The sequence below is a fragment of the Chiloscyllium plagiosum genome, unplaced genomic scaffold (assembly GCF_037043375.1).
Source record: "Chiloscyllium plagiosum isolate Xiang-an unplaced genomic scaffold, Cpla_swu_hap1 HiC_scaffold_25, whole genome shotgun sequence".
NCBI lineage: Eukaryota > Metazoa > Chordata > Chondrichthyes > Orectolobiformes > Hemiscylliidae > Chiloscyllium > Chiloscyllium plagiosum.
The window spans coordinates 2,588,761-2,615,739 of NW_028270163.1; the positions used below are offsets into that span (position 1 = coordinate 2,588,761).

General features: G+C 44.9%; 1 protein-coding gene across 3 annotated transcripts in view; it reads left to right on the forward strand.

Annotated features, from left to right (window-relative positions):
• itgb4 (integrin, beta 4) overlaps positions 1-26,979 on the forward strand; it is a 174,965-nt gene that overhangs the window by 1,320 nt on the left and 146,666 nt on the right. For all 3 annotated transcript variants that reach the window (XM_088000376.1, XM_088000377.1, XM_088000378.1), the window contains exons 2-6: positions 13,929-14,004; positions 14,525-14,607; positions 16,588-16,680; positions 19,243-19,447; positions 20,321-20,417. In XM_088000376.1, the coding sequence (XP_087856502.1) occupies positions 13,932-14,004; positions 14,525-14,607; positions 16,588-16,680; positions 19,243-19,447; positions 20,321-20,417 (551 nt within the window). In that variant the 5' untranslated portion in view covers positions 13,929-13,931. The remainder of the gene's footprint in view (positions 1-13,928; positions 14,005-14,524; positions 14,608-16,587; positions 16,681-19,242; positions 19,448-20,320; positions 20,418-26,979) is intronic.

Genomic DNA, 26,979 nt, shown 5'->3' on the forward strand with positions numbered 1-26,979 from the left:
ATGGACATTGTTGGAACAATGGGCTGGATATCAAACTTTGACTGGCATCATTCCTTTCCATAATGTGGGATATAAATGAATTAATGTTATTTCTGCAACTATAAATTCTGATACAGAACAGAAATGAGAAAATATACAGCAAAAAGAAAGGATATGTTAGCATGAGACGTGATGACAGAACAATGGTGGATGTGTAGGCAAACAGGAAAACATCTGCACGGAGACACAGGAACAAACCCTAATCAAAGAGGTTAAAGTGGCCTCTGGATAGAAATAGATGCTGATAGAAGAAAAGATATGCTTAATCAATAACCTACGGTAGACTGGCGTCAAACACCCTTATGGGAGTCAGAGATAAGAGTTTGTCACGGACAAGACAGGATAAACAGAAGTTGTGGGATCAGTCTTAAGGAAATGAGTGACGTAAGCGAAGCAGAGACAAATAATGGAATGAGACAAAAATACGGGAATTTAAAATGTAAAAATTGCGAGAGTTGATTGGGGTTTGGTGTGTATTTGTCATTGCCTTTCTAGGCATCAGACATTACACCCACCTGCAGATGTACAAATAAAACGACGCTGCTGTTTCAGATATTTGGTCTCGGACTGAAATTATTGATGTGAGTGGGCTTTGTTTCTCACAATAACAATGGATAAAACTTAGAATTACTACAGTGTGAAAACAGGCCCTTTGGCCCAACAAGTCCACACTGATCCTCCGAAGAGCAACCCACCCAGACCCATTCCCCTACAATTACCCCTGACTAATCCACCTAACACCATGGGCAATTTAGCATGGCCAATCGTCCTAACCTGCACATCTTTGGACTGTGGGAGGAAACCCACGCAGACACAGGGAGAATGTGCACACTCCACACAGACAGTTGCCTGAGGCGGGAATTGAACCCAGGTACCTGGTGCTGTGAGGCAGCAGTGCTAGCCACCATGCTGCCTTTGGAAGCTTTTGTGTACCGTGAGGGAAATGGGCTTCTCCTGTGCTGAGGGATTCACTGGTGATTCTTATTAACAGATCAGGTGCATCAAGGTATTTCAAAGTCAGTTAATGCTTTGAAATTACACGTATGAAAGGAAGATCCCACAGTTAGCAAATTGAGACCCAGTTCCATTGCAACTAACAACCCTCACCGAAGTGACCAGTTATTTTGGGGGCGTTTCTTGAGAAGTTCTAGTGGGGCAAAAATCCAGAACATTCTGGCTCAGAGTCAAGAACATGACAGTGATGGCTGAGCCCAGTCATATTGCCCTGTTACTGTGCTGGCCCAGATCAGCAAATTCATCACAGATTGGGGTTGAACGTGGAGCTTTTTGGTTTGCATCTTTCAATGCTAGTCTATTGTGAAACTGTCATCATCTCTCTCACTTAGAACTGCATCAGTGACTGCTTCTGTAATACTGATTTTGAAAATTCATTCTCTATTTTAACAGCTCAGATGCTGTGCATCTGTTGATTTTCTGCTCACTCCATATTCTATAGCTTATTGGCAATCTTTATACTCCATGATTTCCTTTGTAGTTTACCGTTTCTCCTCACTGTGTCGTCCACACATTGTCAATATGTTTGTTTGGTATAGTATCTTTTCAGTTTTAGAATCAAGTTGCCACTTCATCCCTTAAGAAGACTCCCTTCCACTCTTTGAATGATCATGGTCGTCTTCCTCTTTTTTTTCTGATTGGTTAAAACTTCTTCCTGGCCCTCTGTCTTTTTAATCAGTGACAAACTATCACTGAGGGATAAATATTCTCTCTGTGAGAAGTTAAGATCTATCCAAGAAATAAAGATCTCTCTCTCTATATATAAGGAGCAAAATCTTTCTCCCTAACAGAGACAAATACTGTCTCTGATGAAGATTTCCTCTCTAAGGGCTGAAGATATCAAGTATGAGCTTCTTTCTCTCCAAGTGTTGAAGATTCCATCTATCGTGCGTGTTAAATTATTCTCTTCCTGTGTCCAGTATGGCGATAGGGAAGACACTGTACCCTTACCTGTGCATCCTGGAATTAAATCTGTGTGATATGCTTCCTCTTTCTGGGAGCTGGAAAGATTCTCCATGCTGTGTGCTTGGGCAGGTTCTATCCTGTCTCCCAATGAGTAGAGTTCAGCTGCTGCTGTCTGCACTTGTTCAGAGAAGGATCATATGAATCATAGAAACATGCACTCTGCTGTTGCAATGGATTAATGGGTTTTGGTAGTACAGATAGGCCTCTCTTCACTATATACAAAAGGACAAAAAGCAATAAGAAGAATATGAGAAATAAAAATAAGTGTACTGCCAAAAATATATAATACCTCCACTAGTTCCACTTCTCTGCACTAGGTTTAAATGTTATGACCCTTTAAGTGATCATCCAAGTACTTTTAAAGATTGTGAGGTTTCCTGCCACAATTACTCTCCCAGGCAGTGCATTCGAGACCCCACTACCACCACCTCTGGGCAAAGGAGTTTTTCCTCAAATCCCCTCTAAACTTCCTGACATTCAAAATTATGCCTCCTTGTTGTTCAATTAAGGGGAACAGTGCTTTCTATCCATGCTGTAAATGTCCTTCATAATCTTATACACCTCTATCAGGTCCCCCTTCAACCTTCTTTGCTCCAAAGAAAGCAATCCAAGCATATCCAGCCTCTCCTCAAGGCTCCACCTCAGGCAACATCCCGGTGAATCTCTTCTGCACCTCCTCCAGTGCAATCACATCCTTCCTATAGTGTGGAGACCAGAACTGCTCACAGTATTCCCTACCAAAGACCTGTACAGCTCCAACATAACCTCTCTGCTCTTATAATCAATGCCCCGACTAATAAAGGCAAGTGTGCCATTTCCTTCTTACTACTATACTAAGCAGTCCTGCCACCTTGTGGACAGGTACCTCAAGATCACTTTGTTCCTCTAAGCTTCCTAGTCTCCTGCCATTCATTAAGTACTCCCTTTTATTTAATAATTTGGAGATGTCTGAGTTGGACTAGGGTGTACAAAGTTAACCAGGTTGTAGTCCAACAGGTTTATTTGGAAGCACTAGCTATAGGAATACTGCTCCTTCATCAGGTGGTTGATGATGAAGGAGTCGCGCTCCGAAAGCTAGTGCTTCCAAATAAACCTGTTGGACTATAACCTGGTGTTGTGTGATTTTTAACTTTTATTTAACTTTATTTTGTCCCTTTTTCCAAAGTCCGTCATCTCACATTTATCAGGATTAAATTCCATTTGCCACTGCACTGCCATCTGACCAATCTGTTTATATCCTCCTGTAAATTAATATCTTCCTCCTATCATCCACAAACTTGCTTATCATTCTCTCCCATATCCTGATCTACATTATTTATGAACATCGCAAACAACAAGGGAAACAGCACTGATGCCTATGGTATGGGTTCCAGTCACACAAACAGCCTTCTATCATGACCCTCTGTCTCCTGTGACGAAGCCAATTTTGGATCCAACCTGCCAAGTTAACCTGGATCCCATGAGCTTTTAACTTCTTTATCAGTTGTGCATGTGGGACCTTATCAAAGATATTGCTGAACTCCATATAAACTACATCAACTACTCTACTCACATGCAAACATTTGGAGTTGGGAGGTCCTGTTGCGGCTGTACATTGGTTAGGCCACTGTTGGAATATTGCATACGATTATGGTCTCCTTCCTATCGGAAAGATGTTGTGAAACTTGAAAGGGTTCAGAAAAGATTTACAAGGATGTTGCCAGGGTTGGAGGATCTGAGCTATAGGGAGAGGTTGAACAGGTTGGGGCTGTTTTTCCTGGAGCGTCAGAGGCTGAGGTTTATAAAATCATGAGAGACATGTTTAGGATAAATAGACAAAGTCTTTTCCCTGGGGTGAGGGAGTCCAGAACTAGAGGGCATAGATTTAGGGTAAGAGGGAAAAGTTATAAAAGAGACCCAAGGGGCAACTTTTTCACTCAGAGGGTGGTACATGTACGGAATGAGCTGCCAGAGGAAGTGGTGGAGGCTGGTACAATTGCAACATTTGAAAGGCATTTGGATGGTTATATAAATAGGAAGGGTTTGGAGGGATATGGTCTAGGTGCTGGCAGGTGAAACTAGATTGGGTTGGGATATCTGGTCGGCATGGATGAGTTGGACCAAAGGGTCTGTTTCCATGCTGTGATCTCTATGACTCTATGACCCTGGATATTGTGAAATCAATGGGCCCTGACAACATGTCAGCAATAGTAATTGTGCTCCAGAACTTGCCGTTCCCCTAGCCAAGCTCCTCCAGTACAGTTACAACACTTGTATCTACCTGACAACGTGGAAAATTTCCCAAGTACGTCTTGTACATGAAAACAAAAGAGCAAATCCAACCCGGCCAATTACTGTCCCATCAGTCTACTCTTGATCATCAGTAAAGTGATGGGAGATATCATCAACAGTGCTGTCAGGCAGCACCTGCTCAGCAATAACCTGCTCAGTGATGCCCGGTTTGGGGTCCACCAGGGCCACTCAGCTCCTGACCTCATTACAGCCTTGGTTCAAACATGGACAAAAGAGCTGAATTCCAGAGGTGAAGTGAGAAGGACAGCCCTTAATATCGAGGCTGCATTGGAGTGGCACGGTGGCTCAGTGGTTAGCACTGCTGCCTCACAGTACCAGGGGCCCGGGTTCGATTCCACCCTCAGATGACTGTCTGTATGGAGTTTGTACATTCTCTCTGTGTCTGCATGGGTTTCCTCCGGGTGCTCCGATTTCCCACAGTCCAAAGATGTCTAGGTCAGGTGGATTGGCCATGCTAAATTGCCGATAGCGTTAGGTGCATTAGTCAGGGGTAAATATAGGGTAGTATGTGTGGTATGTTACTCTTCTCGGAGGGTCGGTGTGGACTTGTTGGGCTGAATGGCCTGTTTCCACACTCTGGGGAATTGAATCTAAACTGAGTGTGATATCAAGCAGCCCTAGCCAAACTGGAGTCAGTGGATATCAGGGGGCGAATTCTTTGCTGGTTGGAGACATATCTGGCACATGGGAAGACAGTCATTGTTGTTAGAGGTCAGACAACACATCTCCAGAACAACGCCACAGGAGTTCCTCAGGGTAGTGTCCTCGGCCCAACCGTCTTCAGCTGCTTCATCAATGACCTCCCCTCCATCGTAAGATCAGAAGTGCAGATGTTTCCTGGTGATTGTACAATGTTCAGCACCAATCACAATTCCTCAGATACTGAAGTAGACCATGTTTAAATGCAACAAGATCTGGACCAAGACCACTATCTACAAGGAGAAAGTGAGGACTGCAGATGCTGGAGTACCAGAGTTGAAAAATGTGATGCTGGAAAAACACAGCAGGCCAGGCAGCATCCAAGGAGCAGTAGAATCGATGTTTCGGACATAAGCCCTTCTTCAGGAATGAGGCTGGTGAGGCTGGAATTTGGGGGAGGGGGGCTGGGAATACGATAGGTGGAAGGAGGTGAGGGTGAGGGTGATAGGCCAGAGAAGGGGTGGGGGCGGAGAGGTCGGGAAGAAGATTGCAGGTCAAGAAGGCGGTGCTGAGTCTGAGGGTTAGGACTGAGAAAAGGTGGGGGGAGGGGAAATGAGAAAGCTGGAGAAATCTGCATTCATCCCTTGTGGTTGGAGGGTTCCTAGGCGCAGGATGAGGTGCTCTTCCTCCAGGCTTCGTGTGGCCAGGGTCTGGCGATGGAAGAGGCCAAGGACCTGCATGTCATTGGCGGAGTGGGAGGGGGAGTTAAAATGTTCAGCCACAGGGCGGTTGGGTTGGTTGGTGCGGGTGTCCCAGAGGTGTTCCCTGAAACGTTCCGCAAGTAGGCGGCCTGTCTCCCCAATGTAGAGGAGACCACATCGGGTGCAACGGATACAGTAAACGATGTGTGTGGAACTGCAGATGAATTTGCGACGGATGTAGAAGGATCCATTGGGGCCTTGGAGGGAGGTGAGAGGGGAGGTGTGGGCACAAGTTTTGCACTTCTTGCGGTTGCAGGGGAAGGTGCCGGGAGTGGAGGTTGGGTTGGTGGGGGGGTGTGGGCCTGACGAGGGAGTCGCAGAGGGAGTGGTCTCTCCTGAATGCTGATAGGGGTGGAGACGGAAATATATCCCTGGTGGTGGGGTCTGTCTGGAGGGGGCGGAAATGACAGAGGATGATACGATGTATCTGGAGGTTGGTGGGGTGGAAGGTGAGGACCAGTGGGGTTCTGTCCTGGTGGCAATTGGAGGGGCGGGGTTTAAGGGCAGAGATGCGGGAAGTGGAGGAGATGCGGTGGAGAGCACAGTCAACCACGTCTGAGGGGAAATTGCGGTCTTTGAAGAAGGAGGCCATTTGAGTTGTTCGGTAGTGGGATTGGTCCTCCTGGGAGTAGATGCGGCGGAGGTGGAGGAATTGGAAATATGGGATGGCATTTTTACAGGGGGCAGGGTGGGAGGAGGTGTAATCTAGGTAGCTGTGGGAGTCAGTCAGTTTGTAGTAAATGTATGTGTTGAGTCGGTCGCCCGAGATAGAAATGGAGAGGTCGAGGAAGGGGAGGGAGGAGTCTGAGACGGTCCAGGTAAATTTGAGGTCGGGGTGGAAGGTGTTAGTAAAGTGGATGAACTGTTCAACCTCCTCGTGGGAGCACGGGGTAGTGCCAATACAATCATCGATGTAGCGGAGGAAAAGGTGGGAGTTGGTGCCAGTGTAGCTGCGGAAGATGGACTGTTCCACATATCCGACGAAGAGGCAGGCATAGCTGAGGCCCATGCGGGTGCCCATGGCTACTCCTTTGGTTTGGAGGAAGTGGGAGGATTGGAAGGAGAAGTTGTTAAGAGTGAGGACCAGTTCAGTCAGTTGAAGAAGGGTGTCAGTGGAAGGGTACTGGTTGGGTCAGCGGGACAGGAAGAAGCGAAGGGCTTTGAGTCCTTCGTGATGGGGAATGGAGGTGTACAGGGACTGGATGTCCATCGTGATGATAAGGCGTTGGGGGCCGGGGAAGCGAAAATCATGGAGGGGGTGGAGGGCGTGGGTGGTGTCCCGAATGTAGGTGGGGAGTTCTTTCCAAGCGAGCTGAGATAAAAGGTCTACAAGGCACAAGTCAGGAGTGTGATGGAATATTCCCCACTTACCTGGATGAGTGTAGTCCCAACAACACTCAAGAAGCTTGACACCATCCAGGTCAAAGCAGTTCCCGCTGATTAGCACCATATCCACAAGCATCCACTCTCTCCACATTCAACATAAAGTAGCAGCAGTGTGTACTATCTACAAGTTGTACTGCAGAAATTCACCAAACATGTCTTCTTAACCCACAGACATGCCTTCTAAACCCACCACCATTTCCACCCAGAAGGACATAGATACATAGGAACACCACCCCCTTCAAGTTCACCTCCAAGCCACTCACCATTCAGACTTTGAAATATCGCTGGTCTTTCACTATCACTGGGTCAAAATCCTGGAATTCCCTCCTTAATGGCATTGTGGGTCAACCCACAGCAGGTGGACTGCAGCAGTTCAAGAAGGCAGTTCACCACCACCTTCACAAGGGCAACTAGGGACAGGCAATAAATGCTGGCCCAGCCATTACCACTCACATTCCACAAAAATGAATTTTAAAAAAACTTTGGAAGTTACATTACAATTGTAATGTAGCAAACATGGCAGTCAAAATATTAAAAGCAAGATCTAATGAATAGGAATGTGATAATGACAAGGAATCATCTTTTGAGAGATTAGATGACCAATAAAAGTCATGGCCAGTGCACCAGGGATAAATCGCCTGGTGCTGAGGAATCTTTTCACCTGAGACACCAGACTGGGCCTTGGTTGAACACCGCATCTGAAGGACATCATTTCTGACAATGCTGTACTCCTGCAGTACTGCACTGGAGTGTCAGTCCAAGATTGTCGGCTCCAGTCTCTGGATTAAGGCTTGAAAACTCAATCTGGTGACCCAGGCATGAGAGAGATACAGAACCTTATTGGCAGTGCCTCAGGTAGATAAACCCATAAAGGAAAACCAACAGATATTTGCAACAGAAAGAATCTAAAGGTAAACATGTAAAGGTGCAGTTTCATCAAACATTGGGGAAGAACTGTGAAATTTTGGGCTCCACACTACAGGAAGGTTGTAGGAAGGACAGAGTGCAGTGCAGATTCATGAATCTGCAGCTCAGTGTGAAGAAATATAAATGTAATGAAAAATGTGTAACATTCAAGCTGATTTCATCGAGACTGAGGAAGCTGTAGAGTGATTTGATTACGTTAAAAATTATAATGGAATGCAACAAAGTTAAAATAGAAATAAAGGCAGAAATTGCTGGAGAAACTCAGCAGGTCTGGCAGCATCTGTGGAGAGAGAAACCAAGTTATAGAGTCATAGAGTTGTACAGCACAGAAACAGACCCTTCAGTCCAACTTATCCATGCTGACCTGATATCCTAAATTGATCTCGTCCCATTTAGAGTCATAGAGTTATAGTCATACAGCACGGAAACAGATCCTTCGGACCAACTCATCCACGCTGGCTAGATATCCTCTACTGATCTAGTCCCATTTAGAGTCATAGAATCATACAGCATGGAAACCAACCTTTCAGTCCAACCAGTCCATGCCGAACGTAATTCCAAAGTAAACAATTCTACCGCCTGCTCCTGGCCCATATCCCTCTAAACCTTTCCTATTTGTGTACTTATTCAAATGCCTTTTAAATGTTGTAATTGTACCCACATCCACCACTTCCTCAGGAAGTTCATTCCACATGCAAACCATCCTCTGTATAAAAAAAATTGCCCTTCATGACTTTTATAAATCTCTCTTCTCTCACCTTAAAAATGTGCCACATGGTGTTGAAATCCCCCACCTTAGGGAAAAGACAACTACTATTAACTCTATCTATGCCGCTCATTACTTTACAAACTTCTATCAGGTCACCTCTCAATTTCCTACGTTCCAGTGAAAAATATCCCAGCCTATCCCAGTATTTCTTTATAACTCAAACTACCCAGCAACATCTGGGAAATCTCATCTAAACTCTCTCCAGCTTAATCATATCCTTCATATGTGGGTAACTAGAACTGGACACAGTATTCCAGAAGAGGCCTCACCAATGTCCTGTACAATTTCAACATGACCTCCCAACTCCTGTACTCAAAGGACTGAGCAGAGAAGGCAAGCGTGCCAGACACCATTTTAACTCTAAACCCTTCCTGTTCACATACCCATCCAGATGCCTTTTAAATGTTGTAATTAGATTAGATTTTACATTACAGATTACAGATTAGATTAGATTAGATTAGATTACAGTGTGGAAACAGGCCCTTCGGCCCAACAAGTCCACACCGACCCGCCGAAGCGCAACTCACCCATACCCCTACATTTGCCCCTTACCTAACACTACGGGCAATTTAGCATGGCCAATTCACCTGACCTGCACATCTTTGGACTGTGGGAGGAAACCGGAGCACCCGGAGGAAACCCACGCAGACACGGGGAGAATGTGCAAACTCCACACAGTCAGTCGCCTGAGGCGGGAATTGAACCCGGGTCTCTGGCGCTGCAAGGCAGCAGTGCTAACCACTGTGCCACCATGCCGCCCACTAATTGTACTAGCCTCTACCACTTCCTCTGCAGTTTCTTCCATACACACACCACTCTCTGCATGAAATGTTGCCCCTAAGATCCTTTTAAATTTTTCCCCTCTCACTTTAAACCCATGCCTTCTAGTTTTGGACTCCCCTACCCTGAGGAACAGATCTTGTCTATTCACCCTATCCATACCCCTCATGATTTTATAAACCTCTATAAGGTCACCCCTCAGCCTCTGATGCTCCAGGGAAAAAGCCCCAGCCTATTCAGCCTCTCCCTATAACTCAAACTCTCCAATCCTGGGAACATCCTTGTACATCTTTTCTAAACACTTGCAAGTTTCACAGCATCTTTCCTATAGCAGGGAAACCAGAATTGAACACAGTATTCTAAAAGTGGCCTAACCAATGCCCTGTACAGTTGCAACATGATGCCCAGCTCCTGTACTCAACACACTGACCAATAAAGGCAAGCATAAACATTTTAATTGTACACACATCACCACTTCCTCACTTCACGCCTTCTTCACTATCCTGTTTACCTGCGACTCCACTTTCAAGGAACTCTGCACCTGCAATCCTAGGTCTCTTTGTCCAGCAACACTCCCCTACTAGAAACTGTATACGTCCTGACCTGATTTGCCTTACCAAAAGGCAGCACCTCACATTTATCTAAATTAAGCTCCATCTGCCATTCCTCAGCCCATTGGTCCATTAGATCAAGGTCCTGCTGTACTCTGAGATAACTTTCTTCACTGTCCACTACACCACCAATTTTGGTGTCATCTGCAAACTTACCAACTATAGGTCCTGTAGTCACATCCAAAAGCAGTGGACCCAGAACTGATCCATGCAGCACACCATTGGTGACAAGCCTCCAGTTCAAAAAATAACCCTTTACCATCACCCTCAGGCGACTGACTGTGTGGAGTTTGCACGTTCTCCCCGTGTCTGCATGGGTTTCCTCCAGCTGCTCCGGTTTCCTCCCACAGTCCAAAGATGTGCAGGGTCAGGTGAATTGGCCATACTAAATTGCCCGTAGTGTTAGGTAAATGTAGGGGTATGGGTGGGTTTGCTTCGGCGGGTTGGTGTGGACTTGTTGGGCCGAAGGGCCTGTTTCCACACTGTAATGTAATCTAATGTAATCTCTGTCTCCTACCTTCAAGCCAATTTTGAATCCAATTGGCTAGCTTCACCTAGATTCCATGTGATCTGACCTTGCTAACTAGTCTGCTAAAGTCCATAGACAACATCTACCACTCTACCAGTCTTCTTTGTCACCTCTTCAAAAAACTCAAACCAAGTTTGTAAGATATGATATCCCATGCACAGAACCATGCTGGCTATCCATAATCAGTCTTTGCCTTTCCAAATGCATGTAAATCCTCCCCGTCAGAATCCCCTCCAACTACATATCGACCAATGATGCCAGGCTCACTGGTGTGTTGTTCCCTGGTTTTTCCTTACCATCTTTCTTAAATAATAGCCACACACCAGCCACTCTCCAGCCTCACCCAGGCTGCCGATGATACAAATATCTCAGCAACGGGCTCAACAATCTCTTCCCTAGCTTCCCACAAAGTTGGGCGATACACCAGACCAGGTCCTAGTGGTTTATCTACCCTTATGTGTTTTAAGACCTCCAGCTCCTCTTTTATAATATGGACACTTTTCAAGGCATTGATATTTATTTCCCCACGTTCCCTAGCTTCCACTTACATCTTTTCAGTAAGATCTTATCCATTAGGAGCAGGAGTAACGTATTCTCCTGTCAAGCCTATACCACCATTCAGTAAGACTACAGTTGATCTGATTCTGGGTTCAGTGCACTTTCATGTCTGCTTCCTATAAGCTTTGATTACCTTGTTATCCAAAGATCTGTATAGTGCAGTCTGGACAATATTCAATGATTGGGAGCCTGGTAGCACAGTGAGTGATGTCCCTACCTCAGGGCCAGAATCTCCAGTCCCACTGCAGGACTTGACGGCGTGTCTTGGGTGATCACTTATCCCTACATCCTTCCATATGCTATGGCAGGAGGTAAGAGCTGAAGGGTTTTCTGACAGCCAGAAAGACGTGACAGCCGCTGTATAACAGACTTTCCACGTTACAAGACATTACAAAGACCTTCCCATGTCGTAACGTCACCTTTCATGATGAGGGGCTACCACACACATATACCCCCACCTGCACTGATCTGTCTGGAAGAGAATCCTAAAGACTAATGTTCCTCAGGCATAAGAAATTCCTCCTCATCTCTCTCTTAATTGGAAGACCGAAACTGTGCCACTTAGGTTAGACTGTCAGAAAGGAAACAGCATCCGCTTGTCAATCCCTTTCAGAATCTCATTTGTTACCCTGTAACCATCAGATTCGATTATTTCAGCACAACTATCTTCTTGATGTTGGAGCAAATCTCAACTACTTGCAAACAACCTCTCTGGCATGAATAATTAACTTGTATACATGTACAGTCTCATTCCTTCAGATCATCATTTCCAAAAAAGACACATTTTGTCATAGCCTTTCTTCTTGCATTCAGCAGGACCAATGATTGCTTGGATTATTTTTCCTGCTGCATAGACCCATTGATCAGTATATCCATGGACCCATTGATCAGGAGTATATGCAAAAAATACCAATGTAAAGAGAAAGAAGTATTTATATTGGATGATAGGAGTGTGCTGATTGATTGACAAGTGGTAGAGATGTTGCCATGACCTATATGCAGTTGCATGGAAACTAACAGTTAACTCTGACTAGTCAGGGCATTGTCCTGAGAAATGAACCAGCGTATGGCTGTCACCTGTTTTGTTGAATTGAAACTGGTGCAGTATTATACATGTTCTTTCTGTCTGAATAGAACAAGTATTAATGTATAAAATTTCCATGTGTGCAACTATACCAAACTACGAGACCAATGGACAATCTTAAATTGGTTTTCAGATTAGTTATTCATGTATATGGGATTCGTTAGAAAATGTCATCCAATAACAGAATCAATTCACTGTTGGACACTGTATTGTGAGTTGTGCAAAGGCGGGCTGGTTGGGTATCTTGCTTGTTACCTATGGTACTATTGCATACCTACATAGATCATACCTCCATCATACTGTAACTGAAATTCATTATCAGGTTATTCATTTGTGAGATAAGCAGTACACCTTTTTTTGGCTTGACCACAGCATCGTGTTAGTGGTAAACAGCACTCATGTTGTTACAGCTTGGTAGCAGTGTGAAACATTTAGCTCTCCTTCTTGATCAAACCTTGTCCTGCCAAGATATACTGAAGAAGACCAGGCACTCTTCAGACCCAAGAGCGATGGCCTAAACCCTGACCATCCAACTGATGCTTTCCTCAAGGCAATATCTCTACCAATCCAAGATAATCTTCCAACCAGTCAGTATTCTCCTCTCATGTTCATAAAACCAATAGTTTGTCCATTTAAAACAGAGATGAGCTGAATTGTTTTTATTCAGAGGGTCATGTCTTTGAAATGGTTTTCCTGAAATAGCAGTGAAGACAGAGATGGAATGGATAATTGGTAAATGAAGCGGTGAAAGATTATTAGGGACAAGGGGAACTGTGGAATTGAGGTTACAATAAAATCAGCCATGATCTTAATGAATGACAGAGCAGGCTTGAGGGGCTGAATGGTCTGTCCCTGCTCTTTGTTTGTATGTTCATATGTAAATATTATTTTCCCTTTACATTGGTATCCTTGCCAAATGTCCTGAAGGTGTTAGATGAAAAGCTTCAATAAAATGCATCTTTTTTCAGTAATACTCAAGTCATAATTATTAGGGTTTTAAAACACAATAAGAATCTTCTTTCACTTTTAATTTGTCCCTTTTTATCTCCTTCTTAAATCTAACTTGTTCCCTCTTGTCATTTTCCACATACAATTTGTTATTGAATTAACAAATTTAACTTGTTCAGACTTTCTTTCCCTCATAAATGGTTCATTCATCTGATTGGCCACAGTTACAATTTCCTTGTCCTGCTCACAGTGCTCTCTGATTGTCTGTCGAAAGCTACAATGCCTCTTGAAGTAGGTTCTGGTGCAAACACTCATAGAAAGTTTAGGGCAAATGTTAGTGTAATGGAAGGCTGGCCGTGCTCATTCATAACACATCACAGAATCCAGGCTGATGTGCTCCTTTTTCAAGAGAAAAGGGTTTGATATATAGGCTTAGCATTGGGTTGGGTAGGTGAGGACTAATCTTTGAGGGGGAGTTGGTCTTTGGGTCAAAAAGAGCCATGTTCCAATATTAAAAGTTCTCATTTCATGATTATAGCAGATAAGGCAATGAATAGAGGATTAACTTGTGACACAGTTTACCTTGAATGTGAACAGTAACCATTAACACTTTCTGTTTTATCAGGAGATGCAGCGGTGGATGTTATGGAGCTCATTGACAATCGTGGTACTGATGGGAGCCATGTGTTATGGCCAGAGAAGTGAGATTACTACTTTTCAATTTTTGGGGTGTCCTTTTTTTTTACTATGTCCCCATTTAAGAACTCACCTTTTTTATGGCACAGAAATTCTCTGTCAGGAACAATCTCCTGTGGGAATGGATAGGCACAAATATCCAGAAACTCTTGGGTGCTCAACAGGCCTGGTTCCAAAGGCTTGCTGAGCCTTTCAGGGTGGTCAGTGTGTGAAGAGCAGATGGTTTCTGAGTAACTGCAGTCTTGGCAGTGATCAGGAGGGAGGGATGCTTGAGGATAGAGGTGAGAGACTTGGAGAGTGGGATGGGGGGGTGTGACAAAATTGGCAAGGTACAATAATGATTCTCATCATGTCAGATTTTTAAACAAGCTCATTGTTTCACTGGTGATCGCTTGAAGAAATCATAGAATAATCCAATGTCAAATGTGTGATTTAGATATTGATGTCAGAATGTGTGTCTGTTTTGTTGTTCCCATTGCTCACTGCTGACAATTTGATGCTTTTTGTACTTTCTGTTGGTTTCAGGCAATCGCTGCCTTCTCAAACGAAGTCAAACCTGCTCTGATTGCATGAGAGTGGACAAAGACTGCTCCTATTGTGCTGATGAGGTAAATTCTTAACCCTCAGTACACCCCTGTCCCTCAGTCCCTTACCACACACTCCCCCCCCAACCCCCACCCTGCACATGCACATCCGAACAGAAGACCTCTGTATTCAGACCCATAGACAAACCCAAACACAGACCACAGACCTCACAATCCCCCTACCTAGCCGCACCTGAACCTGAACTCCAACACCATTTCGAAACCCACATCCAAACCTGAACTCTGACACCATCTCCAAGCTCACATCCAAACCTGAACTCTGACCCCATCTCCAAGCTCACATCCAAACCTGAACTCTGACCCCATCCCCAAGCTCACATCCAAACCTGAACTCTAACCCCATCTCCAAGCTCACATCCAAACCTGAACTCTGACCCCATCTCCAAGCTCACATCCAAACCTGAACTCTAACCCCATCTCCAAGCTCACATCCAAACCTGAACTCTAACCCCATCTCCAAGCTCACATCCAAACCTGAACTCTAACCATTGCCGACCCATTGTCTATCTCCCATCCACCGCCTCCAACCTCATAGTCCCACAACCCCGCACCTCCCGCTTCTACCTCCTGCCCAAAATCCACAAACCTGACTGCCCCGGCCGACCCATTGTCTATCTCCCATCCACTGCCTCCAACCTCATAGTCCCACAACCCCGCACCTCCCGCTTTTACCTCCTGCCCAAAATCCACAAACCTGACTGCCCCGGCCGACCCATTGTCTCCGCCGGTCATCCCCTCTGAACTCTAACCCCATCTCCAAGCTCACATCCAAATCTGAACTCTAACCCCATCCCCAAGCTCACATCCAAACCAGAACTCTAACCCCATCTCCAAGCTCACATCCAAACCTGAACTCGAACCCCATCTCCAAGCTCACATCCAAACCTGAACTCTAACCCCATCTCCAAGCTCACATCCAAACTAGAACTCTAACCCCATCTCCAAGCTCACATCCAAACCTGAACTCTAACCCCATTTCCAAGCTCACATTCAAACCTGAACTCTAACCCCATCTCCAAGCTCACATCCAAACCTGAACTCTAACCCCATCTCCAAGCTCACATCCAAACCTGAACTCTAACCCCATCTCCAAGCTCACATCCAAACCTGAAATCTGACCCCATCTCCAAGCTCACATCCAAACCAGAAGACAAAGCCTCCTCCAGAACCCACAGACAAACCCAAGCACAGACACCCCTGAAACTAAAAATGGAATGGTACAGTATTCCCAGACTTCACCAATACTTTAGTGGTTGATGGAAAGTATTGAGGGAGGGTGGGGCTGAGGGATAAGGCATCGAGGGTTACCAGAATCGGTCTTTTTATTATTCAAAAGCAAGTTACATTGTGTAACAGAGAGCAAGACTCTGAGCCGAGGCAACTGGAGGACACAGGCTTCTAGCTCAGTGGATCCTGTGGAGGAATCAAATTGTTTACACTCAAACAACATTACGTTCAATTTCTACATCACAAATATATCTTGCATTGTTCCAGAGGGAGGCATGCAGGGGAAGGGGACTTTGAGTGAGAATAGGACAAGAACTGAGAGCACAAATGAAAGGAGAGGTTCTGAGGAGATCTTACAAAGAGAATAAAATTATAGCAAAGCGGGAGGAGAGGACTGGGGATAGAGACATTTGAATGTCAGACTTGACAGTTGCCTGAACTCAAAGAAATCAAGAATGGAAGAGAAAATGGATCTTGTACTACATGTGGAGCATCAAACTCCATGATTAGGAGGAGGATGAAGAGAGATTCTGAAATTATTCTTTGGTGGGATGTGCATGTTGTTGGCCAGGCCAATAATTATTGCCCATCTTTAGTTTCCCTTAAGAAGGGGATGTGGAGCTGCCTTCTTGAACCACCACAGTCCTTAGGGTGTACAGAATTGTTGATGATACATTTTAGTCAGGAGACAGAGAGTTAGCAAAGGTTTGAGGGTAAATGGTGTGCTGTCAATAATGAGTGCTTCTTGACTTGCAGGGCATTAATTACCCAAGATGCGATCTGCACATCAATCTGCAATCAAAATGCAAAAACATTATGAGGCTTCAGAGCTCAATGAAAATCCTAAGGGTATGTTCTCCACAGTTGACAAGCTGCTGTCCAGGCTGCAGACCATGAGCAAGGAAGCCAAGCCTTGCCAAGAGGAAACTTTGTCACCTCTGTTCTCCTCTCAATCCTAAATGTATTGACTTTGGCTGGGACATGGTTTTCCTGCTTTATAATTGCCTCTCCTCTCCCAGACCTGGTCACAGTCCTTCTAGGTGTGGGCATCTATTTAGTAGACTGTCCTCCACTCATACCTGACTACTGACCAGGAGCAGACATATTTGCATTTTCTTTCTACCACAATCAGTTGGTTTGAGTAAAACATATTCATTTGTGTATAACTTGGTCCTCATATACCTGCAGAACCTTTTCATTTCACGCTTTTCTGCAAACCATGATACTAAGTTGGGGTAAGGCACTGCTGGTGGAGTTTGGTTACATGAAGATGTGGCTACTTTGAAAATGTTTCTCCAGATTCGGATTCACCGGGATATCGTTTACTTGGGTTATGGAAAGTAGTTTTGATGGGATGTGGAATAGTTGGTGAACTGATCTGTTAAATGTTTACTTGGCTGTGGATGAGTGGGAATTGTTCTTTTAGGGTTTGGTGATATTGGGTCAGGCAGCATCTGAGGAGCGACGTTCCAGGCCCAAAACATCACACTGCTCCTCAGATGCTGCCTGACCTGCTGTGCTTTTCTAGCACCACACTCTCGACTCTGATCTTCAGCATCTGCAGTCCTCACTTTCTCCTACTTTGGTGATTTTGGGGTTGGGTTCTGCTATAATATGGCTATATTGGTTTGTGTTTCTGTTTGGATTTGCTTTGGCTGGGATTCTACTCTTTTGGGATTTGGCTCTGTTGGAAATAGCCTAATGATATTTTGATCTGCTGGGTGTTGGCATTGTTGGGATTTGGCCTTATTGTGATTCAGATCTGTTGGGATTCAGCTGAGTTGGGATTCGATCCTGTTAGGATTTGGATGTTGAGGTTTGGTTCTGTTGGGATTTGGATATTGAGATTTGAATCTATTGGGATTGGGTTTTGTTAGAATTTGGATCTGTTGGGATGTAGCTCATGTATCTTGCTTCATTTATAAATCATTATGAATCTGTGCTTTCTGCTTCTTGATCCTTCTGCAAGGAAACACAGCTTTTCCCTGTTTATTCTGTCCAGAGAGAGCATAAGTTTGAATGTCTTGATGATATCTCCTTGCAATCTTCCAATCTCCAATTAACACCTGCAAACAATCCGATTTACTGAAATTCCCATCCCTGAAACCATCCTTGTGAATCTTTCCTGCACTTTCACATCCCTCTTAAAGTGTAGTGCCCAGAACTGGACATAATGCTTCAGTTGAGGACAAACAAGGGATTGAGAATGATTCACCCTAGCTTCCTTGCTCTTGGCTTTTCTGAGATTTGAAAACATTAGGGGAAAGTTGCATCCTCAGAGGTGCAATCTTTTAGATGAGATGTTTAACTGAGGTCCCGCCAACCATCTCACGTGAGCATAAAAAACCCTTTGTCACTGTCTTGAAGAAAAAAAAATAGATTTCTGTCTGGTGTCACAAGCAAAACATATCCCTCAGTAAATATTGTGTGCAGTTCTGGAATCCACATGATGGATGGTGTGTAATAATACTGGAGTGGGTGCAGAGGAGATTTACCAGGATGTTGTCTGGGCCTGGTAGTTTAAGTTATGAAGAGAGATTGGACAGAGCAGAGGAGATTGAGAGGGGACATGATTGAGGTATATAAAAATAAGAAGACTGTAAGATAAGAATCTTTTCCCCTTGAGGGATCACTGACCAAGGGGCACAGATTTAAGGAAAAAGGAGCAAAACATTTCGAGGAGATGTGAGGAAAAAATCAGAGGGTGGTGGGAATCTGCAACTCATTGCCTGTAAGGAATATGCAGAAATCCTCAGAATGTTGAAGAAGTATTTAGATGTACACTTGTGATGCCCAGGCATATAAGGCTATGGGCTGGGTGTTGCAAAATCATTGAATCACAAAACTCCTATAGTGTGAAAGCAGGCCATTTGGCCCATTGAGTCCACAATGACCCTCTGAAGAGCATTCTACACAGACTCAGCCCCCTACCTTATCCCTGTATTCCCCATGGTTAATCCACCCAGCCTGTATATCCCTGTACACGACGGGGCAACTTAGCATGGCCAATCCACCTGCACATCTTTGGGGAAGAAACTGCAGCACCCAGAGGACACAGGGACAATGTGCAAACTCCACACAGACAGTTGCCTGAGGGTAGAATCAAACCAAGGGCCTTGCTGCTATGAGGCAGCTGTGCAAACCACTGAGCCACTGTGCAATAATTAGGTGGCTGCTTTTGACTGGCACATATGTAATGGGTTGAGGGGCCTTTTTCTATGCTGGTGACCTCTATGACTCTCTGACTATAATACCACTGTTAAAAAATCATATTGCTGACTGTGGGATCTTGCTATGCATACAGTGGATGCCCATATTGCAGCAGTAACTCCACTTCACAATTACTCATTGTCTGTAAAGCACATTAAGGCTGTGAAAGGTGCAATATTAATTCAGTTCTTTCCTTCTCAGAATACAATGATCAACACGAGCAGCAAACATAGCCAGATCTCGCCACAACAGGTCGCAATGACCCTGAGAGCAGGAGAGGAGAAGAGGATAAAATTCAATATCTTTCAGCCGCTGGAAACTCCAGTCGATCTTTATTTCCTCATGGACTTTTCCAACTCAATGGAGGATGATTTGGACAACCTGAAGAAACTGGGCCTCAAGCTGGGTGAGCACCAGAGTGTTTTGTCCATTATCGTTTCAGTGCTCCACCATTACAGCAGCCCCGATGTCGCAAAGCTTCACATTCTGGGGATTGTTACCTTGTTGTTAGTTATCTGAGGGAGCCAACAAACTATCTTCATTGGAGATGGAGGGTTCTGTCCAACATGGATTGGTACCTTATCGGTGTTATGTGTCAGCTTAGCATTTATCCACTTGCCTCAGAAGCAGAGGGTTGTGAGTTCAAAACCTATTCCAGCGTGGAAGTCCTGAGGCTGTGTTGTATTGTCAGAGGAGTCTATTGATCTGGGACCCTGTATGCCCTCTCCTCTGGATGTAAAGCTTCTGTTGTTTTGAGTAATTTCAGGAGAATTCATCCTAATATGATTAGATTAAATTCCCGACAGTGTGGAAACAGGCCCTTCGGCCCAATAAGTCCACACCGACCCTCTGCAGAGTAACTCACCTGGACCCATTCCCCATATTTACCCCTGACTAATGCATCTAATGCTACGGGCAATTTAACACGGCCAATTCATCTGGCCTGCACGTCTTTGGATTGTGGAAGGAAACCGGAGCACCCGGAGGAAACCCACACAGACACGGGAAGAATGTGCAAACTCCACATAATCACCTGAGGCAGGAATCAAACGCAGGTCCCGGGTTTGTGAGGCAGCAGTGCTAACCACTGAGGCACCGTGCCACCCCTGGCCAATATTTACCCTTTTCATGTTGCTGTTTGTGAGAACAGTTGACAGATGCATTTCCTACACTACTACACTTCAAATGTGGTTCACTTGTCCTGAGGTCATGGCAGATCCTAGACAGATGGAGCTTTTGTATTCAAATGTCCCTTATTCTCATTAATTTTATTTGACAGCTGCTGTGGTGCGGAACATGTCAAATGACTACACCATCGGCTTCGGGAAGTTTGTTGACAAAGTAACTGTTCCACAGACAGATATGAGACCTTCAAGGTAAGAATGGGAAGATAGGTTATGTGTCAGACAGAGTGTTTGTGTGTGTGTGTGTGTGTGTGTGTGTGTGTGTGTGTGTGTGTGTGTGTGTGTGTGTGTGTGTGTGTGTGTGTGTGTGTGTGTGTGTGTGTGTGTGTGTGTGTGTGTGTGTGTGTGTGTGTGTGTGTGTGTGTTTGTCTGAGTGTGCATGTGGTATGTGTGTGTGTGTTTGTGTGTGTGTGTATATTTGAATACAAAGTGTATTTGAATACAATGTGCGTGGTTGTTTGACACATGTGTACATACACCTTCTTGCAAAATCTCATAGTTTTTGCTATTCATTCATGGGATGTGGGCATAGCTAGCTGAGACATAACTTGCTGTCCATCTCTTAATTGTCCTTGAGGATGAGGTGACGAGCTGCATTCTAGAACCAGTCTTGAGTTGCTAAATCTGTTTGAAGTCTGTCCCATTTAGCACAGTGATATTCTCAAGGTATTCTGCAAGGTATTCTCAATGTGAAGGTGGAACTTTGTCTGCACAACAAGTGCATGGTGGTCACTCTTACCAATGCTGTCATGGACAGATGTATTTGCAGCAGGCAGACTAGTGAGGTTGACTTCATGTATAAACAATCCTAACTACTGCTCACCCTGCTGTATAAACAATCCTCACCATTGCTCAGAATGCTGTGTAAACAATCCTCATCATTGCTCACCATACCGTATAAACAATCCTCACCATTGCTCACCATGCTGCATAAACAATCCTCACCATGCTCACCATGCTGCATAAACAATCCTCACCATTGCTCACCGTGCTGTAGAAACAATCCTCAAAATGCTAACGGTGCTGTATAAACAATCCTCACCATTGCTCACCGTGCTGTATAAACAATCCTCACCATTGCACACCATGCTGTATACACAATCCTCACCACTGCTCACCATGCTGTACAAACAATCCTGTCCGATGCTCACCATGCGGTATGAACAATCCTCACCAATGCTCACCGTGCTGTATAAACAATCCTCACCACTGCTCACCATGCTGTACAAACAATCCTGTCCGATGCTCACCATGCGGTATGAACAATCCTCACCACCGCTCACCATGCTGTATAAACAATCCTCGCCACCACTCGCCATGCTGTATAAACAATCCTCACAACCGCTCACCATGCTGTATGAACAATCCTCACCACTGCTCACCATGCTGTATAAACAATCCTTGCCACCGCTCGCCATGCTGTATAAACAATCCTCACCACTGCTCACCATGCTGTACAAACAATCCTGTCCGATGCTCACCATGCGGTATGAACAATCCTCACCACGGCTCACCATACTGTATAAACAATCCTCGCCACCGCTCGCCATGCTGTAAAAACAATCTACACCACTGCTCACCCTGCTATATAAACAATGCTCACCATTGCTAATCCTGCTGTATAAACAATCCTCACCACTGGTCAGCATGCTGTATAAACAATCCTCACCACTGCTCACCATAGTGTATAAACAATCCTCACCATTGCTCACCATAGTGTATAAACAATCCTCACCATTGCTCACCATGCTGAAAAACAATCCTCACCACTGCTCACCCTGCTGTATAAACAATCTTCACCATTGCTCACCATGCTGTATAAACAATCCTCACCACTGCTCACCCTGCTGTATAAACAATCCTCACCATTGCTCACCATGCTGTATAAACAATCCTCACCATTGCTCACCATGCTGTATAAACAATCCTCACCATTGCTCACCCTGCTGTATAAACAATCCTCACCATTGCTCACCATGCTGTATAAACAATCCTCACCACTGCTCACCCTGCTGTATAAACAATCCTCACCATTGCTCACCATGCTGTATAAACAATCCACACCACCGCTCGCCATGCTGTATAAACAATCTACACCACTGCTCACCAGGCTGTATAAACAATCCTCACCATTGCTCACCCTGCTGTATAAACAATCCTCACCACCGGTCATCATGCTGTATAAACAATCCTCACCATTGCTCACCCTGCTGTATAAACAATCCTCACGACCGCTCACCATGCAGTATAAGCAATCCTCACCATTCCTCACCATGCTGTATAAACAATTCTCACCTCTGCTCACCGTGCTGTATAAACAATCCTCACCATTGCTCACCATGCTGTATAAACAATCCACACCACCGCTCACAATGCTGTATTAACAATCCTCACCATTGCTCACCATGCTGCATAAAAAATCCTCACCATGCTCACCGCACTGTATAAACAATCCTCAACATTGCTCAACGTCCGTTATAAATAATCCTCACCATTGCTCACCATGCTGTGTAAACAATCCTCACCACTGCTCACCATGCTGCATAAACAATTCTCACCACTGCTCACCTTGCTGTATAAACAATCCACACCACTGCTCAGCCTGCTGTATAAACAATACTCACCCCTGCTCATCATGCAGTCTAACAAATCCTCACCACTGCTCACCATGCTGTGTAAACAATCCACATTACTGCTCACTGTGCTGTATAAACAATCCTCACCACTGCTCACCATGCTGTCTAAGCAATCCACACTACTGCTCACCATGCTGCATAAACAATCCTCACCATTTCTCACCATGCTGCATAAACAATCCTCACCATTGCTCACCTTGCTTTATGAACAATCCTCACCATTGCTCACCATGCTGCATAAACAATCCTCGCCACTGCTCACCATGCTGCATAACCAATCCACACCTTTGCTCACCATGCTGTATATGCAATCCGTATCATTGCTCACTATATTGTATAAACAATCCTCACCATTGCTCACCATGCTGTATAAACAATCCGCAACATTGCTCACCATGCTGTATAAACAATCCTCACCATTGCTCACCATGCTGTATAAACAATCCTCACCACTGCTCACCATGCTGCATAAACAATTATCACCACTGCTCACCGTGCTGTATAAACTATCCTCACCATTGCTCACCCTGCTGTTTAAACAATACTCTCCCCTGCTCATCACGCAGTCTAACAAATCCTCACCACTGCTCACCATTCTGTATAAACAATCCACACTACTGCTCACTGTGCTCTATAAACAATCCTCACCATTTCTCACCATGCTGCATAAACAATCCTCGCCACTGCTCACCATGCTGTATAAACAATCCACACCTTTGCTCACCATGCTGTATATACAACCCGTATCATTGCTCACCATATTGTATAAACACTCCTCACCAATGCTCACCATGCTGTATAAACAATCCGCACCATTGCTCACCATGCTGTATAAACAATCCTCACCACTGCTCACCATGCTGTATAAACAATCCTCACCATTGCACACCATGCTGCATAAACAATCCTCACCACTGCTCACCATGCTGTATAAACAATCTGCATTATTGCTCACCATGCTGTGTAAACAATCCTCAACACTGCTCCCCATGCTGCATAAACAATCCTCACCACTGCTCACTATGCTTTGTAAACAATCCTCACCACTGCCCTCCATGCTGCATAAACAGTCCTCACCATTGTTCACCATGCTGTATAAGCAATCCTCACCACTGCTCACCATGCTGTATAAACAATCTTCACCACTGCTCACCATGCTGTAAAAACAATCCACACCATTGCTCACCCTGCTGTATAAACAATCCTCACCACTGCTCACCATGCTGTGTAAACTTTCTTCACCATTGCTCACCATGCTCTATAAACAATTCTCACCTCTGCTCACCGTGCTGTATAAACAATCCACACCTTTGCTCACCATGCTGTATATACAATCCGTATCATTGCTCACCATATTGTATTAACAATCCTCACCATTGCTCACCATGCTGTATAAACAATCCGCACTATTGCTCACCATGCTGTATAAACAATCCTCGCCACCACTCGCCATGCTGTATAAACAATCCTCACCACCGCTCACCATGCTGTATGAACAATCCTCACCACTGCTCACCATGCTGTATAAACAATCCTCGCCACCGCTCGCCATGCTGTATAAACAATCCTCACCACTGCTCACCATGCTGTACAAACAATCCTGTCCGATGCTCACCATGCGGTATGAACAATCCTCACCACCGCTCACCATACTGTATAAACAATCCTCGCCACCGCTCGCCATGCTGTAAAAACAATCTACACCACTGCTCACCCTGCTATATAAACAATGCTCACCATTGCTCATCCTGCTGTATAAACAATCCTCACCACTGGTCACCATGCTGTATAAACAATCCTCACCACTGCTCACCATGCTGTATAAACAATCCTCACCATTGCACACCATGCTGCATAAACAATCCTCACCACTGCTCACCATGCTGTATAAACAATCTGCACTATTGCTCACCATGCTGTGTAAACAATCCTCAACACTGCTCCCCATGCTGCATAAACAATCCTCACCACTGCTCACTATGCTTTGTAAACAATCCTCACCACTGCCCTCCATGCTGCATAAACAGTCCTCACCATTGTTCACCATGCTGTATAAGCAATCCTCACCACTGCTCACCATGCTGTATAAACAATCTTCACCACTGCTCACCATGCTGTAAAAACAATCCACACCATTGCTCACCCTGCTGTATAAACAATCCTCACCACTGCTCACCATGCTGTGTAAACTTTCTTCACCATTGCTCACCATGCTCTATAAACAATTCTCACCTCTACTCACCGTGCTGTATAAACAATCCACACCTTTGCTCACCATGCTGTATATACAATCCGTATCATTGCTCACCATATTGTATAAACAATCCTCACCATTGCTCACCATGCTGTATAAACAATCCGCACTATTGCTCACCATGCTGTATAAACAATCCTCGCCACCACTCGCCATGCTGTATAAACAATCCTCACCACCGCTCACCATGCTGTATGAACAATCCTCACCACCGCTCACCATGCTGTATGAACAATCCTCACCACTGCTCACCTTGCTGTATAAACAATCCTCGCCACCGCTCGCCATGCTGTATGAACAATCCTCACCACTGCTCACCATGCTGTACAAACAATCCTGTCCGATGCTCACCATGCGGTATGAACAATCCTCACCACGGCTCACCATACTGTATAAACAATCCTCGCCACCGCTCGCCATGCTGTAAAAACAATCTACACCACTGCTCACCCTGCTATATAAACAATGCTCACCATTGCTCATCCTGCTGTATAAACAATCCTCACCACTGGTCAGCATGCTGTATAAACAATCCTCACCACTGCTCACCATAGTGTATAAACAATCCTCACCATTGCTCACCATAGTGTATAAACAATCCTCACCATTGCTCACCATGCTGAAAAACAATCCTCACCACTGCTCACCATGCTGTATAAACAATCCTCACCATTGCTCACCCTGCTGTATAAACAGTCTTCACCATTGCTCACCATGCTGTATAAACAATCCTCACCACTGCTCACCCTGCTGTATATACAATCCTCACCATTGCTCACCATGCTGTATAAACAATCCTCACCATTGCTCACCCTGCTGTATAAACAATCCTCACCATTGCTCACCATGCTGTATAAACAATCCACACCACTGCTCACCATGCTGTATAAACAATCCTCACCATTGCTCACCATGCTGTATAAACAATCCACACCACCGCTCGCCATGCTGTCTAAACAATCTACACCACTGCTCACCAGGCTGTATAAACAATCCTCACCATTGCTCACCCTGCTGTATAAACAATCCTCACCACCGGTCATCATGCTGTATAAACAATCCTCACCATTGCTCACCCTGCTGTATAAACAATCCTCACGACCGCTCACCATGCAGTATAAGCAATCCTCACCATTCCTCACCATGCTGTATAAACAATCCTCACTACTGCTCACCATGCTGTATAAACAATCCTCACTACTGCTCACCATGCTGTATAAACAATCCTCACCTACGCACACCATGCTGTGTAAACAATCCTCACCACTGATCACTATGCTGTATAAACAATCCTCACCATTGCACACCCTGCTGTATAAACAATCCTCACCACTGCTCACCATGCTGTATAAACAATCCACACCACCGCTCACCATGCTGTATAAACAATCCTCACCATTGCTCACCGTGCTGTATCAACAACCCTCACCATTGCTCAAACTGCTGTATAAACAATCCTCGCCACCGCTCGCCATGCTGTATGAACAATCCTCACCACTGCTCACCATGCTGTAAAACAATCCTGTCCGATGCTCACCATGCGGTATGAACAATCCTCACCACGGCTCACCATACTGTATAAACAATCCTCGCCACCGCTCGCCATGCTGTAAAAACAATCTACACCACTGCTCACCCTGCTATATAAACAATGCTCACCATTGCTCATCCTGCTGTATAAACAATCCTCACCACTGGTCAGCATGCTGTATAAACAATCCTCACCACTGCTCACCATAGTGTATAAACAATCCTCACCATTGCTCACCATAGTGTATAAACAATCCTCACCATTGCTCACCATGCTGAAAAACAATCCTCACCACTGCTCACCATGCTGTATAAACAATCCTCACCATTGCTC